The following is a 17440-nucleotide window of genomic DNA, read 5'->3' on the forward strand; positions in this document are numbered from 1 at the left end:
AAGCCAGGTGTTTGAGACCAGCCTAGGCCACAGAGTGAAACCCTGTCTATACTAAAATTACAAAAATTAGCCGGGCATGGTGGTACACACCTGTAATCTCAGCTACTCAGGAGGTTGAGCTAGGAGAATTGCTTGAACCTAGGAGGTGGAGGTTGCAGTGAGCCGAGATCGTGCCCCTCCACTCCAGCCTGGGTGACAGAACAAGACTCTGTCTCCAAAAAAAAAAGACCTAATGGTCAAATTGATCAATCAGTTCTACAGCCATCAAAACTAGATTTTATAGCCCTCCTATTTTACTTTTATGGCAGCAGTGTCGTGGCACATATACGTGTGTATGTGTGTGTGTGATTTACTTGAATAATTCTTCTCTCATTGTAGATGATTGCTGTACTAGTGGATAAGATGATTCGTACACAAATAGTTGATTGTGCTGCAGTAGCAAATTGGATCTTCTCTTCAGAACTGTCTCGTGACTTTACCAGGTAATATGAATTATTTTATGAAACTTGTGTTCTCTAAGAATTGATATATGTGTGGTCTCTTATACATAAGCTTCAAATTCTGGTCCAAACCAGGTTGATATTAATATACTGTGGTCCAATCTGGTTGGATTGGACATGGCAAAAATTCCTAGACAGTGGAAACATACACAGCCTGCATCTCTTAGCAGGGGCTCTTAGCAGGGACTCTCTTAAGTTGCAGCATCTCTTAGCAGGGACTCTCTTAAGTTGAATCAAGACTAAGCTAGTGAAGTAGAAATCCTGTTGAAGGATCCAGACTGTTGGGAGAGAAAAGTAGCAAGAGCCAGCTATGTGCAGAGTCTCAGCTAGTCCAGATGGAAATCAGGAAGTGTTCCAGCTTCTGTGGGGATGGCACCTGGAATGCACACCAGGAAGTAGGAGAAACCAAAGTCAAAGTAGATTAAATCATGGGGGTATCTGTGAAGGCTTGGTGATTACCAAGATGCCTGAGGGATGGGGGAAAAGGGGTTGTCACCACAGTCATAATCTTAGGTTTAATGCAGAAGACTCATTCTGCACTCATTCCCCCTAAAGGAAAGAGTTTTTGCTGTTTGGTTCTTATTTGTGAAGTTCACAGACTTTACAGTTGATAGGACCAGGACAGCAGGAGTTGACACAAAGCAGGAAACTAAAGCAAATTACTTGTAAAAACATAAAAATCCATCACAACCTTTAACTTTTCCACTGTATCTGTTATTGCCAGAGGACACTGATCTGAAATATACTGAATCGTTAGGGTGATAAGGTATGATCTAAGGTTGTCATACCAGCCAGGTTGGCCTTCACAAATAAAGACAACAGAAGGACATTTTCAGATTTGTAAACTCCAGAAAACTAACCACCCGAGTATGTGTTAACCGTTGTCCTGAGTGATTTACATTTTCAGTTCATTTTATCCTTACCGCATCACCATAGAGGAGGTTCCATTATTGTCCACATTTTACAGAATAGGGAAGTGTCACAGAGTGCTTTAGCCTGCCCAAAGTCACACAACTAAGCACAGAGCCAGCATTCAAACCAGGCATTCTGGAATCTGTGTAGTGCTCAGCAGCTCCATCTGTTCTTTAACACCTAGCTCAAATATTTGTAACTCTGCAAACCTTTCCCTGACTACAGTCCACCGCCTTCAGAGTTAAAGTGCTCTGCTCTTTTGTCCTGTTTCGTAACATTCTAGACTTGGAGTTTTATGAACAGATTGTTTTATTATCTTCCACTTAAACTATTATTTGGGTCAAAATTTGTAGAAGGAAGTACAGTTGACCCTTGAACAACATCAGGGGTTAGAGACACCGACTTCCCGCCACCTACCCCACCCCCACACAGTCAAAAATCTGCATGGAACTTTTAACTGCATGGAAAATTTAACTAGTAGCCTGTTGACCAGAAGCCTTAGTGATAACGTAGTCGATTAACACATATTCGTGTTGTGTTAATATTCTGTATTCTTACAATAAATCATAAGAGAGGAAACATCATTCATGAAGTGAGAGTGGATCATCATAAAGGTCTTCATCTTCATTATCTTCACATTGAGTAGGCTGAGGAAGAGGAGGCGTTGGTCTTGTTGTCTCAGGTCGAAGAAAACCCATGTGTAAATGGACCTGCACAGTTCGGACCTGTATTGTTCAAGAGCCAACTGTACTATTCTGTGCTGGGTTAGGAGACCTAGTTTATAGACACAAAAGTAGCTAAGAAGTTACTTAAAAAAAAAAAAAAGAAAAGAAACACTTATGCAACAAACATTTTGAAGCACCTACAAAGTGATCTTAGTATGTATTTGCTAGTAAGAAAGCTGACATATAATTATCTCATTCTTAGAGCCTATCAGTTGATACCTATTATCAACGAATGAGTTTCTTAAAGGTTCCAAGAGAATAATTGCCTGAGTGTGCGCTAAAGTGTAAATAGTGTAAAGCATGTACAATCAGTCTCAGGTTAGGTCACCATTTTGAGAAAATTTCTACACATGGTGTTTACATTTAGGAGAGGAAAAATGTATTTCCGTTTTTAATGTTAGTGTCCATCATAGTTTGCCATTTCAATTCAGTGAGTATATACCTCTAGTAAGGGATGGAAATAAGAAAAATGACTACACAGTACTGCCCTCAGGGGACTCACCTGAATCTAATGAGTGTGAAGATAGATATTTGCACAATTTACAATAAAAGACCAATTCATAAGTATTGCTGGAGAAATATGACTAATTCAGCCCAGAGGACAGAAGGCTGTATCAGCTGTTAAGAATGAATAGATCATAAAGGTTGAAAGGTTTTATTTTCTATAACCATAGCTTGACATACAATAACCAAATGCCATATTTCTTTAAGATTGTTCGTTTGGGAAATCTTGCACTCTACAATTCGTAAGATGAACAAACATGTCCTGAAGATCCAGAAAGAGCTGGAAGAAGCTAAAGAGAAACTTGCTAGGCAACACAAACGGGTAAGTTTTGTGTAAACTTGTAAATAGTTAAAGAAAATATACCAGAAACTCTGGAGAGGATTCAGAGTTCATTATCGTGATGGTATTTCATTTTTTTCTGAGCCCAAATTAATGCAGAGCTGTTCGCAGAAGCAGAAGAGGAGGAAGGAGCAGGTAGTGTGTTGTGTGCTGTTACACTGCATGATGAACCAGTTCAGGAAGCCACAAACTTCACTTTCCATAGTTTACCATCTCTGGGTCAGCCTCATGTTTGCACAAGGGAAGTAGCAGAAGGGAAGAGGACACTTGTATTTCTATAGGAGTCTCTGGGGGAAGAGGGAGAAGACTATAGATACTTACACTTTCCCCATACTGTGAGGAGGAACGGGGCAGTCATTCCCAAGTTAACATAATACTTCTCATAGTATTAATTTAGTATTTTAGCCATTTTGGAGGGAAGCCGTGAGTGACTTAACATGATACTCTTCCTTATGAAAGTATTCTCCAGTGTTATGTGTATTTATCATAATAGAAGGTGAAAAAAAAAAAATTGAGTTTAGTGCCCTACAGGAACCTTTAGCAAGTTTGAGTACAAGTCTCCGTGTAGACATATATGTATACGTATATGGATATAAACACTCACAGACCTAAAATACTGTAAGATAAATGGTGTCATCTCATTTTGTAGATGTTATAAAGTGAGACACAGAGAAGTTAAGTAGCATAGCTAGTAGGTTGCATAGCTGGTAAATGACCAGAGCTAGGTTCTGACACAAGTTTATCAGACTCCAGAGACTTTCTCTCATGCCACACTGTTTCTAGAAATGTGCTGTCCAACACAGTAGCTACTAGCTGCATGTGACTATTTTAGTTTAGTTAAATACAATTTAAAATTCAGTTCTTTGGTCACACAACCATATTTCAGGTGCTCAGTAGTAACGTGTGGTTGCCGTCCTAACAGGCCGCACATATTTATATCATTGGCCCCATTGAAGAAAGGTCTATTAGGTAGTAGTGCTCTAGAACCTTACCTTTGAGTGGTGTTAGGAAAGGACAGTCATGTACCCACGTGTCTAGAACATAAAGCAGACCTCATAAATAGGCTGTGTTTATAGAGAGAAAAGTAAGATTCTGTGAAATCCGAGAGCAGGGTTTTGATAATTTTGCTTAAAGCGGAGAGGAGGAGATCAGTAGCTGGGGCCTTAGCAGTTAAGTATTACCTCAAAGAATTACCAGGCTTTCTAGATTCAGTGATGCCACTTCTTGCTGAAAGTACCTTGGTATGTAACACCTAGAGCCACGTTCTGGCTCTGCCACTTTCTGGCTGGGTGATGCTGGGAAAGTCATCTAACCTCTCAGCCTGTTTCTTTCTCTGTAAAATGGAAATAAACCATGCCTTGTTTTTCTTTTCCTTTAAAAAAAAAAATCAAAATTCTATAAACTCTTCAGAGTGAGCTGGAGGGGGGCAATTATTAAAGCTTTACGGGAGTGTATTGAGCCCATCATTGCCAGCAGAAAGTCTTAAATGGCCCACCTTGAATTGTTTTATGTCAGCTGTAGCCATTTCTAAATTATAACAAGAATGAGCAGGCTTAGCCCGTAGGACTTGTTCAGTTTTTCTATATGGCCCATTAGGAGATTAATGATTAGCAGGCCATCTCCCTGTTGTTACTGCTCAAATGGTCAAATAGTGATAAATTGTAGCCAAGTCCCCCATGTTGTTACCAAGACAAGTGCCACTAAATTTCCCTGGTCTAGATAAGAACCCATGGTATTTCTGAGTGAGAAGACAGTGTCTCTGAACCACAACAGGACTTTGAGGTATATGTGTGTGCGTGGCAGAGTGGGGGCTACTTTCACTGTAGAATATAAGTCTTAACATTTGGCCAGACACAATAAAATGCTTCCCCTGGAGGAGATTTAACACACTAGAATCTAAATGGTATTTTCCTTTTGTTCCTTTGCCTTCTGTAGCGAAGTGATGATGATGACAGAAGCAGTGACAGGAAAGATGGGGTTCTTGAGGAACAAATAGAAAGACTTCAAGAAAAAGTGGAATCTGCTCAGAGTGAACAAAAGAATCTTTTCCTCGTCATATTTCAGGTATCTTGGCTTGGGACATTTATACATAAAAGGAAACAATACGTTTCTTTAGTTTTAGTTTTTTAAAATGTTATTTTTCATTGTAAAAGGAAATCACATTTATAGAAGAGATTAAAAATAAAAAAATTTAGGAAGGAAATAAAATACTCAGAGGCAACCATGTATGTTTCTGAGTTTCTCTGCTGTTTACTTAGTATTCTTGCATGAGCATTTCTCCATGCTTGAAAAAAAAATTGTGGGTTGCTTTTGTTATATATGTCTCGTTTAATCATTCCTCATTGCTGATCATTTTCCTTCCATGAACATTTTAATGCAGATTCCTGTTAACATTTCTGATTATTTCATTAGAATAGATGCCAGGATAAGTAATATTACTAGGATAAGTAATTTAAGATCATTAAAGGTCTTTATGTATTGCCAGGAAGGACGTACCAACTCATGTTATTACCAGTCTGCCTTTCTAGGTTGACTTAATGAATAATAAAAGTTAGGCACACACACCACAAAGACAGGGTAGAACAAGCAATACTTTGGGGTTTCTTTGTCATGAATTTTTTTCTGAAGTATAAGATTCTATCTCTAGTACTACCTTAACTTCTCCCTTTCCAGCGGTTTATCATGATCTTGACTGAGCACTTAGTACGATGTGAAACTGATGGGACCAGTGTATTAACACCGTGGTATAAGAACTGTATAGAGAGGCTACAGCAGATCTTCCTACAGGTATGTGGGGAACTTTGATTAGATAATAAACAATACTATTCTCAGCCACAAAGATTTTTCATTAAAAAAAAAATCCTTGTCAAATTTGTTAGGAGGCTATGTAGTACCTGTTAGACCCTTTAGCTCATGTCCATTTGCTGCTACCATTGCTCATCAGAATATTTAGGCTTAAACTGATTCTATACCACTTAGATTCCTAATCGCATCGCAACCCCCCCCCACACACACCCCTGCCTCACCTTTTTTTTTTGAGATGGCGTCTCACTCTTTTGCCCAGGCTGGAGTGCAGTGACACGATCTCAACTTACTGCAACCTCCACCTCCTAGGTTTAAGTGATTCTCCTGCCTCAGCCTCCCACATTGCTGGGATTACAGGCGCCCGTCACCACTCCCGACTAATTTTTGTATTTTTAGTAGGGACAGGGTTTCACCATGTTGGTCAGGCTAGTCTCAAACTCCTGACCTCAGGCGATCTGCCTCCACCTCCCAAAGTGCTGCTGGGATTACAGGCATGAGCCATGGTGCCCAGTCTCCTAATTACCATTTTCTGTGCTGGGGATCCTAGCTGTAATATGAAATGTAGAGGACAAAAATATCAAGAGGACAGTAATTGGATTTGTAAGTCCCTAAAAATCCAAGGTTCAGGTGGTAAATTGTACACAGAATCAAGGTAAGCTCCCAAGGGTCCCTCTGCAAAAGCAAAATGCCAGCACCTATTCTCACCTAGATTTAAGTTAAAGGTATATAGGAAAGTGGAGCTAATTCATTGTGTCTTCAGACACTACTCCCCTAAATCTTCATTTGTTCATTCTAGAAGAATGATTAATGTAGAAGTCACTCTAAGTTCAATTATTTGAGCCTCCAAATAGGGATTCCCTCTGATTTTAGTTAATGCCAGTTTTAAAAGCTTTAACAGTCTCTAGTCCTACAGGAATCTCTGAGCGTTTTCAAGGCTTATAGAGGAACACATAGAAAAAAGTGTATTTCATTTTCTGACTCTTTATCTTCCAGTTAGTCCTTGTCTGGCTGCTTTTTAAAAGGTCATAATGTATTATGCCCTGATTGGGGAGTGAGCCAGCTGAGCCTAGTCTGTAATAGTACTAGCAGCAAGCAGGCACTGCTGCCACTGCCTTGAATCATGAATTCTATGTACATGAAGTTGGTAAGAACTGGATTTTTTTAAAAGCTATTGAGCATTCATTTTTTTCATTTCCCTTTTTTTTTTTTTTTTTTGGTTAGGGACTTTTAGGGGTCCATTATTCCTATCAGCACTTTTTTTCCCTTCCTTTTTTCATCATTCTGCAGCGTGGGTGGGCTGCTGAAGGAAATGTTCAACAAGATTGCTTATGTGCTTTTTCCTGACCTAACTACCCCCTTTTCCGTGTCCACAGCATCACCAGATAATCCAGCAGTACATGGTGACCCTGGAGAACCTCCTCTTCACTGCTGAATTAGACCCTCATATCTTGGCCGTGTTCCAGCAGTTCTGTGCCCTGCAGGCCTAAGGGTTGTTTTTTCGTCAAGTTTTTTTTTTAATATCTTAAAATAATTTGTCTTATTTTTTGATGGTTTGAATGCTTGCTTTCTTGTAGTATCTTTTCACTTCTTAAAGGAAACAAAGGGGGAAGAGGACAGTGGATAACATGGCATTACTTTTAATTGCCCTGAAAAGCAAATACGTCCTAATGGCAGTAATGTGACGATGACCATGATGTATTATATATGTGACAGATACAACTTCTCTGTGATCAGTTTGGTATTTTTTTCTCCTTAAGGCACAAAATAATTGGTTTGAGGTATGTGAAACACTAGAGGTCAACCTTACATAGTATATAGAACTGATGGGTTTACCCAGCTACCCAGTAGCATAACTTTTCACAGCTCGGGGATAACTTAACATGGCTGAAATAAAACTAAAAGTATGGTTTTTAAACTTTGGCATTTCATGATTTATCATCTCACTCTACTCTAAAACTGGTTGTTTCTTACTGAGGGTGTTCTCCATTTGAAATTTTCTCTTCAAAGTATTTTTAAGTAGTATCTTAAGACACGACTTGTTAGTAATAAAAGTGTTACTAGTTGGAAGAGTAGTTCTCAAATTTGTCTTAATGTAAATCACCTGGGAATCTTTCAAGTTATTTTGAAATTTAAACCACCCTCAGGGTGGAACGCAGACATCCTCAGTAATCCTTAGTTTCCCCAGGTGATTCCAGGTTTGGTCACCATTATCTTAGAGCATCTACTCACTTCCTCTAGCCTCTGGGTTATTTGTCCAAGGTCTTTAGTGAGTTACAGAATACTAAAGTGGATGTAGAAGTGGTCAGATTGACTGAAACCATACCCTGAATTAGATGTGAGTTTAGATTTTGTTTATATGGATCCTGATCCAAAAAACTACAAAGTCCTGAGCTTGTTTCCTGTATGGTGTTGATGCTGAAATGACAGCCGTTTGTAAAATAATACACAAGTATGAGGAATTGTCTGACATTCCAAATTTAGAGGATTTTTAGACTTTTTTCATTAAACCTTAGAAAAAAATTACCAGTAATCCTACAACTACTGGTAGTGGTATTGTGCATTTGCACAAAATAGGTATAATTTTTTCTTACTACATCCCAAGTTGATGATGCATTAAGCGTCTTGCATATTTTGATATATTTTCGCTTTGGTTTACCATACATTTGAGTGGCTACAGAATGTGGTCCACTTAATAGACTGGAATTCCTAGGATTTTTAAATACCATACTGTTTAAGACAAAATACAAAATATTCAGAAAAATCCAGGTTGCGTGGTGGGTTAGTAAAACTAAAACCAGGTTCTTGGCTAAATATTCTCATTTATACTGTTTCTCCTTCCCATTGCTTAAGCACAGCACAAACTATGTAATTATATATAATTACAATTGACCCCTGAACAACATGGGTTTGAACTGTGTGGGTCCCCTTACTAAACATGGGTTTTCTTCCACCCCGGAGATGGCAAGACCAGCCCCTTGTCTTCCTCAGCCTGCTCGACATGAAGATGATGAGGATGAAGACCTTTATGATGATCCACTTCTACTTATTAAATAGTAAATATATTTTTTCTTATGATTTTATTTTTTCTGTATTTTCATAATTATATAGCATATGGGCTGGGCACAGTGGCTCATGCCTGTAATCCCAGCACTTTGGGAGGCCGAGGCGGGCGGATTACAAGTTCAGGAGATCCAGACCATCCTGGCTAACACGGTGAAACCCTGTCTCTACTAAAAAATACAAAAATATTAGCCAGGCGTGGTGGCATGTGTCTGTAGTCCCAGCTATTCAGGAGGCTGAGACAGGAGAATCGCTTGAACCTGGGAGGTGGAGGTTGCAGTGAGCCAAGATCGTGCCACTGCACTCCAGCCTGGGCGACAGAGCAAGACTCTGTCTCAAAAAAAAAAAAAAAAAAAAAGAATATAGCATATAACATAAAAAATGAGTTAATAAACTGTTATTGCTAAGTCTCCAGTCAGCAGTGGGCTATTGGTGGTTAAATTTTGGGGAAGTCAAAAGTTATATGCAAATTTTTCTGCAGGGTGTCGGCATTGCTAACCCCATGTTCAAGGGTCAACTGTAGTTTAAAATGACTCCTGTCTCAACCAAAGGATAACCTTTAAGGGATTGGTAACTTTGACTCGAAACTGCTTTGTAATCTTTTCACAATGTACTGAAAAGTGTGGCTAGTTATGTTTGATCCACATTCTAGAGAAATTTGTAGGTTTTAATTTCTTTTCTCTTGGTCCTCTCTTCATGTATAATGGTTGCTTTTAACAGCTGTTCGCTGATGTGATCCTGCTCTGTCCCAGTTTAGCAGCTTAAGTGTATGGAAAAACTGAACTAGGAATTGAGTTTTGAAGAAATAAAGGTGTGTAAGAGCAAACATTCAACAGTTGCTGTCCCCACTAATGAAGTTCATACAGACAAAAGATGGCATGTCACTGTACATCATACCTTGCAATAAATGCTCTGTTAAATTGTGTTGGTGCAATTTAACATGCTTTTGTCAAAGTAAACATACTGTTTTCCTAATTTGTAGTTACACTTGAAAATGAAAGATGAGGAAGGGGCCTTGCCAACCTGTGTAGAGCAGATTTAGCTGTTAGTGATGTCTGGATACCAGGATTGTCTTAAACTGATAAGGGTGTAAAGGGTGAATAGAAGCATCCCTTAACCACACAGATCTATTTTCTGTAATATAGTGGCCTTGATAATACATGCTCTTTAACTAGTGGTTATTATGTGCCAGGTGCTATAGGTTCACCCTATTAACTACTTCAGACAATCCTTTGAGAGATGATTATGCCCTCTTAACAGATAAAAACAGGCTTTTGGAGTAATTTGCCCAGGGTCCACAGCTAGTAAGTGGAATCTGAACCTAGATCCACTTGGTCCAAGAGCTCCTTTCCCCCCACAATGCTCTTACAGCAACCTGAACCCCTAGTTACTCTGTTGTCATCAAGCTGAAAGCTTTTTTCCCCAGACACATCTTGCTGCCCATTCAGAATCAGTTTTTACTGAGCTGTAATATTTAGCATAGCACATATTAATCGAGTGTGAAGGTGTTTAAAAAAATCAAACTTGAAAAATACATAAACATTTCTGTGTAGTCTCAATTATTTGGACATGACTTTTTTCGACTTACCCTTTCTCCAAGCATCTCCACTAGAGGAAAAAACAAATGTTTAAACTTCTTATTCTATTTGTAGGATAAAATGTCATGTCAAACAATTTGAAAGTATCTAGTCATTTTAACTGGAATTTGTTTTTGTCAAAAAAAAAAAAAATCCCTAGACCCAATAATTGTTTTGACAAGATACGGGAAAATTTCACTAAAGTTGATGCACATGCCTGTGGTGATATGAGATTGGGTTGTCACTTTCTTTCCTTAGAAGTCTGAAAGCAGCATGGAAGCAAGCCTGGGACTAAATGAACATACTCCTAAGGCACTTAGGTGCACACCTGGCACCTGGTTGGTAAATGCTCAGTAAATGTTAGCACTACTTAACGATGAACATCAGTGCCGCCTTTGATCAACAATCAGACACTCAACCATGAAAACAGCTCTTTTCCACTTTAATCCAACATTTAAAAAGCTATCTAGACTAATGTTTTGTTTTGTTTTGTTTTTGAGATGGAGTCTCGCTCTGTCGCCCAGGCTGGAGTGCAGTGGCCGGATCTCAGCTCACTGCAAGCTCCGCCTCCCGGGTTCACGCCATTCTCCTGCCTCAGCCTCCCGAGTAGCTGGGACTACAGGCGCCCGCCACCTCGCCCGGCTAGTTTTTTGTATTTTTTAGTAGAGACGGGGTTTCACCGTGTTAGCCAGGATAGACTAATGTTAAGGCCCACAATAGAGGCCCCAAGAGTACAGAAAACATGATCAGACTCCTACAACTCAGTGTTTATTTCTGCTATTAGGGCTTTTTCCAGCAGTAGTTCCCCACTGTTTCCACCATCGTGGAGACAGAAATCGTCCTAAAAAACACATGACCAGAACCTGGGGTACAGTGGTACACCACCATTTGTTTCCTGGTTAAGAATCCAGTTCAGCCAGCTGTGGCCTTTATTGAAACTTTTTCCCTCTACCCCAGTCTAGGGTTTGCCTCGGTATCTTGTCCACAAATTTGTAGCTGACCTACCACTTTTTCACCTACTCTAGCACTCAGCTCCCATCTCTGTTGTAAGAAAGCAATCGCAGACATGACATTCTGCACACAACCAGGCCAGGCGACCTTCACTGAAATGTGGTAATTTTAAGCCATAACATACATAATTATTACTGAAGCATTACTTATACAAGGATTTCATTCATCTATGAAGATGTTGCATTTTTTTGAATTTTGAACATGACCAATCTAAATTTCCTTTATTTAAATATAAAATTCTATAAAACAGGTCACTGAACTAAAAAATCACATTTTTTCATACGTCAGTTCATGGCCACACACAGTACAAGTCTTGCGGTACATGTCATCTTCTAGGTTTTCTTCTGGTCCATACTCATGTTGATGAACAATCGTCTCCCTTTTCCACACGCTGCTTCTTACTGCTCGCCGCAATTCTGAGAAAAAAATTTAAAAGTCATCTTTTCAGTGGTGCTATTCAGCTGAATCCAAAAATCCAAATCCATCAAGCTTTCAGCAATGTACGTGTGTGTGTCTATGTGTATTTAAACCATATATAGTTTACCTTAATTTTATAACAAAGTTGATTATACAAACTTGGCAAACTTACTTTCTTACCTCACTAGTTCGGCCTGTGAATCAAGTTTTCACTGGAGCAGTGTGAAACAAGAGATTCAGAAATGGTTATGTGGGTTGGTGGTATGCAAAACAGAACCATATTCAGAAGTGAGTTGAGTAACAAAATAGGACACATTCAGGTATGTTTGACTTCAGATAACAGAATGCCATAGTAGGAAAATGAGTCAGCTGAAATAAGAAAAAGTATTTTTAAGTTCTTGTCAGGAGCTACGTCAATAAGCATCAAGTCAAGCTTTGCAAGAAAACTAGAAAGTAGAGAACTCTACCACTACGCTGGTATGTTTTCATCTTAGAAAAACTGCTTGTGCAATAAGACAAGTCTACTGAAGTTCTTATAAGAGGGCTAAAAATAAGAATCACAGAATATTAAGAGCTGGAAAGAACCACAGAGTTTTGATTTGATTTTGCAGGTTGGGAAACTAAGCAAAGATAACTCTGAAGCCAGGACACTGGTCATATTCTAATGTTTGGAGCTTTTTCTGCTACTTCCTGTCAAAATCATTTTACAAAGAAAATTATATTGGGTTCTTTGAAAGCAACCAAGTAAATCATATTTTAATAAAAAGCAACACTTTACATTTCTATTCTCACCAGTTATCCACACAGTTCATCACTGTCTTTGACAGTGGCATTACCTAAGGGAGAGTATGATAGCTGTCTTGTATAATCTCAGCTATAAAACTCAACATACACCAAGTAATCACATATTTTCCCTAATTCATTTTAGATCTATAAGTAGTATCAAAATACTACTTGAATCTTATTTTCAGCTTTTATGTCATGAGGATGAAAACACAGGGCTATGTGTAAGGCAGTGTTCTTACCACTTTAAATACATTTAATCCTCACAACCCTTTAAGCTAAGTAGAATTATTCCAATTTTACAGATGAGAAAACCAAGGCACAGAGAAGTTATAAGTTGCCCAAGGTTGTATAGTTGATGGATACTTCTAGCATGAAAAGTACTTTGACATTATTTCAGTGCACATACCTCTAGATAGGTTTTGGTCTAGAAGAAAAAAATGTTCATCCAAACTCTTCATTTCTTTCAGTATCCTCTCATATTCTGAAGACCTTGGTTTTTCTAGATACAGATCTGGAATGCCCTCCTTCCTTTAAATTTTACCTTAGGATATCTTCTAAATAAAAAATGATATGCTAACCGGAACTCCACAGATGCCCCCTGGTTTCAGATAATGTAAGGAAGATGTTGCCTACTTGAATTCTAATACCTGCTTTTCAACTTGGTTCTCATGTAAGACATCTGGCCACCTTATCCCACTGAAAATCCTACAAAATTTTGGTGTGGCGCAATCATGCTAAATTAACTTTTCTGCCTAATTTGAATATTATGTGTACTTAAAAAGAGGTACCAAAGAAAACTTTTCTGAATACTAAAAAAAAAAAAAAAAACTTGTAGTAAAACTCTTTCTAGCCATAATTGAACCTAAGGTTTTACACTGACTTTTTCTCCCCACTCTTCAGCTAATGTGTCAGGCTTAATGGTAAGAATAAAGCCACATCTTTATTTACTAGACATTCCTGGAAAAACTTGTGCCAGAAAGGAAGTATTTTGGGCCAGGTGCAATGGCTCATGCCTGTAATCCCAGCACTTTGGGAGGATTATCTGAGCCCGGGAGTTCAAGACCAGCCTGGGCAACATAGTGAAACCCCCATCTCTTAAAAAAAAATAAAAAAAAAAATTAAAAAATATGTTTTTAATTAGCTAGCCATGGTGGCATATGCCTGTAGTCCCAGCTACTTGGGAGGCTGAGGTGAGAGGATCACTTAAGCCAAGGAGTTTGAGCCTGCAGTGAGCCGTGATTGCACCACTGCACTCCAGCCTAGGTGACAGAGTGAGACCCTGTCTCAAAGGAAAAAACAACAGAATATAAGGAAGTATTTTTAAATAGATAGGTCTGGAGTTTTTTTCACCCTTCTTTCCCTTTCTGAACAATCCAGTCCTATGGAACAAGTAAGCATCCGCAGCAGGGTGAGAGAGCCCAAGAAAAAGAGGGCTCCCTCCAGAAGAGGAAGCAGCAACAGTAATGGGAAATAGTCACACACAGGGCTTCGATCAAGTCACTATATTAAGGATCATGGGAGCCACCAGGTTTCTCATCATCCAAAAAGCCCGTATAAGTAAAACTAAAATGACCAATGAAATTTTAAAACTGGATGTATCAGTGTGTAAACTCAAGGTTTACGTACATTTATAGACAGAGACATAGGAATACAGGTACGCATGTGTTGTGCTAGAAAGCAGGAGTGCTCAAGAAATGATGACATAAGGCCAGGCATGGTGGCTCACACCTATAATCCTAGCACTTTGGGAGGCCAAGGCAGGTGGATCAACTTGAGGTCAGGAGTTTGAGACCAGCTTGGCCAGTATGGTGAAACCCCCATCTCTACTGAAAACACAAAAATTAGCTGGACATGGTGGCACATGCCTGTAATCTCAGCTACTTGGGAGGCTGAGACAGGAGAATCACATGAACCCGGGAGGTGAAGGTTGCAGTGAGCTGAGATTGTGCCACTGCACTCTAGCCAGGGTGACAGAGCGAGACTAGGTCTCAAAAGTAAACAAGTAAATAAAAATTAAAAAGGAAATGACATGTCAAAAGATACAAAAGCTAGTCACTAGGCCAAATCAGGCCATTTGAGCAACAAAGTAAGGACAGAAAGAACCAAAGCCACTGGAGAAAAACAGAAATTAATGAATTCATACCAGTAAGTAAATGGGGCAAAGGATGTTACAGAATGCTGACTGCCAACTGCTTAAATGCAGAAGGAATGCTGGAATTAGAAGACAATTCTTATAACCATCATACTAAAGACTGGTTCTAGCAAGAACCATCAATGGATGGATACTAAATCTAGGGGGATACAATTTCTTTTTGCTTATCAAATCAAAAATCAGAATTACCACTGAGGGCTGACAGACATCAGTGCCTCCAGATACGAGGCCCTGAGAAAAGCACATCACTTACATACTGTCCCTGGCCTGAAATGCATACCCTACATCCAGCCAGCAGGACACACCAGAAACTGCCCCAAGTGAGAAGCATGTTTTGAAAGGCAGGGCAGGGGAAGCAGACTTTTCTTCAAAAATGTCAATGTCATAAAAAATAAGAGCTGTGTAAATATCCCAGAAAAGTTTAGAAAGACTTGGTACCTAAAGCCAATACCCAATCCCAGACTGGATTCTGTTCTAGAAAGGAATCACTAAAAAGAATATTAGATCGGCCGGGCGCGGTGGCTCAAGCCTGTAATCCCAGCACTTTGGGGGCGAGGCGAGTGATCCGCGAGGTCAGGAGATCAGAGACCATCCTGGCTGCTCGCGGGTGAAACCCGATCTCTACTAAATACAAAAACTTAATGGCCCGAGGAGTGGCCTGGTCCCAGCTTCTAGGAGGCTAGAGGCAGGAGAATGCGTGAGCCAGGGAGGCGGGCTTGCAGTGAGCTGAGATCTGGCCACTGCACTCCCAGCCTGGGCCACAGAAGCCGAGACTCCGTCTCAAAAAAAGAAAAAAGAAAGAAAAATACAAAAACTAGCCCGAGGCCCGAGGTGGCTGAGGCGCTGTAGTCCCAGCTACGGGGAGGCTGAGGCAGGAGGAATGGGCGTAAACCTGGGGCCGAGGAGCTTTCCAGTGAGCTGAGGTCCGCCACTCCAGCCAGGCTGACAGACAAGACTCCGTCTCAAAAAAAAAAAAAAAAAAAAAAGAATATTAAGATCAACTAACAAAACTAGAATATGGAGGGCAGATTAGACATAAATACTAAATCAATGTTAAATTGACCCAAGTTAACAATATACTTTGGTTGAGTAACAAAATATATCCCTATTAGGAAATATACACTGTAATATTTATGGGTAAAGGGTGGTAATGTATACAACTTAGTCTTAAATGGTTCAGAAAAAAATAAATACTGTATGTGTATAGAAAGAGCATGCAAATGATGCAAATAGCATAAAGTGTTAACAGTAGGTAATCTGGATAAAGGATATATGAGTGGCCCTTTGTATTATTATCCTTGCAAGTTTTTATAAGTTTGAAATTATTTCCACACAAAATAGTTTAAAAAGACAGGAGCTAGTTTGAAGGGGATTCTACTGGACAAATTTTGGACAATTTCAACACCAAAATGAATCATGACTGGAATGGACTATAATACATTGACTTCAGAATAAGAAACAATGAGTCCAGCTGATGCTTTAAAAAAAAAAAAAGTTTTTAAAAGGAGAAAAGCTCCTCTTTCCAAAAGCCAAATAACAATTACAGAAAGTGACAGAAGTAAAAAATCACCATTTATATCCACCACAATAATAACTAAAGTAAGACTCAGCCCTGTGTACTAAATAAAACCACTAAGGAAAGGTAAGGAATGAGATATTCACACAGTATTAGAATTCTCACTAATTACAAAGGATAAAGGGTACCTTTACAATGGACAAACGTGGCAGATACCACCTTAACTAAGCAGTCAAACTACCACTCCCTTAAAAGCTGGTACCATGTGTCTACTGATAAATGCTCAAACACATCAGCTTGAAAGTATTCCCACCAAAAACATTTGACCTGAGTCTAACTGTGAGGAAACAAGCAGCTAATAAATCTGAATGGAGGGACACACTGAATAGCAGCTGGCCTGGGCACTGACTGCAAAATGTCAATGTCGTGAAAGACAAAAAAGGCTGAGAGACTAGTTTAAAAGCAACTATCACTATGCATCATCCTTGAATAGCACCTGGATCCAACAAAAAGCTGTCAAGGACACCAAAATAACTGGGGAATATTAAATTATACACAAGACAGTAGCATTATATTAATGCTAAATTTCTTGAGTATGATCATTGTTCTTTAGCTAGGTAGAACACCACTGTTTTTTGTTTTGTTTTGTTTTTTGTTTTTTTGAGACAGAGTTTCACTCTTGTTGCCCAGGCTGGAGTGCAATGGCGCAATCTCAGCTCACTGCAACCTCCACTTTCTGGGTTCAAGCAATTCTCTTGCCTCAGCCTTCTGAGTAGCTGGGACTACAGGTGCCCACTACCATACCCAGCTAATTTTTGTATTTTTAGTAGAGACAAGGTTTCACCATGTTGGTCAGGCTGGTCTCAAACTCCTAGCCTCAGGTGATCTGCCCGCCTCGGCCTCCCAAAGTGTTGGGATTACAGGCGTGAGCCATTGCTCCCAGCCGAATGCCATTGTTTTGAGGAAAAACATGCTGAAGTATTTGTAAGAATCACAATGTCTGCAAGTAACTTAAATGGCTTGGCAAAATATGTGTGTGGAAGAAAAAGTAAATATGGCAAATGTCAACATCAGGTAAATAAAAAAATTTAAGATTAATACTTTTTTCACATTACTTCATTTAACAACTTAAAAC

General features: G+C 39.3%; 2 protein-coding genes across 18 annotated transcripts in view; one reads left to right on the top strand and one right to left on the bottom strand.

The window, feature by feature from the left end:
- NCBP1 (nuclear cap binding protein subunit 1) overlaps positions 1–17440 on the top strand; it is a 49062-nt gene that overhangs the window by 29405 nt on the left and 2217 nt on the right. For 3 of the 8 annotated variants that reach the window (XM_017949712.3, XM_021927352.2, XM_021927357.2), the window contains 6 exons: positions 379–482; positions 2849–2963; positions 4917–5045; positions 5655–5768; positions 7160–8839; positions 9567–9805. In XM_017949712.3, coding sequence (XP_017805201.1) covers positions 379–482; positions 2849–2963; positions 4917–5045; positions 5655–5768; positions 7160–7273 — 576 coding nt within the window. In that variant the 3' untranslated portion in view covers positions 7274–8839; positions 9567–9805. Of the gene's footprint in view, positions 1–378; positions 483–2848; positions 2964–4916; positions 5046–5654; positions 5769–7159; positions 9806–17440 lie in introns of those variants that run through there. The other 5 variants (XM_021927354.2, XM_021927353.2, XM_021927355.1 and 2 more) reach the window with 4 other exon arrangements.
- The window catches only part of XPA (XPA, DNA damage recognition and repair factor), a 44312-nt gene continuing 38041 nt past the window's right edge, over positions 11170–17440 (bottom strand). For 6 of the 10 annotated variants that reach the window (XM_017949715.3, XM_009188459.3, XM_021927361.2 and 3 more), the window contains one exon: positions 11170–12220. Coding sequence is in view for 1 of the 10 variants with exons in the window: in XM_003911468.4 (XP_003911517.1) it covers positions 11702–11850 (149 nt within the window). In the remaining 9 variants the exon portion in view is untranslated. The remainder of the gene's footprint in view (positions 12221–17440) is intronic. The other 4 variants (XM_009188461.3, XM_003911468.4, XR_638278.3 and 1 more) reach the window with 3 other exon arrangements.

The sequence above is a fragment of the Papio anubis genome, chromosome 13, assembly GCF_008728515.1.
Source record: "Papio anubis isolate 15944 chromosome 13, Panubis1.0, whole genome shotgun sequence".
Taxonomy (NCBI): Eukaryota; Metazoa; Chordata; class Mammalia; order Primates; family Cercopithecidae; genus Papio; species Papio anubis.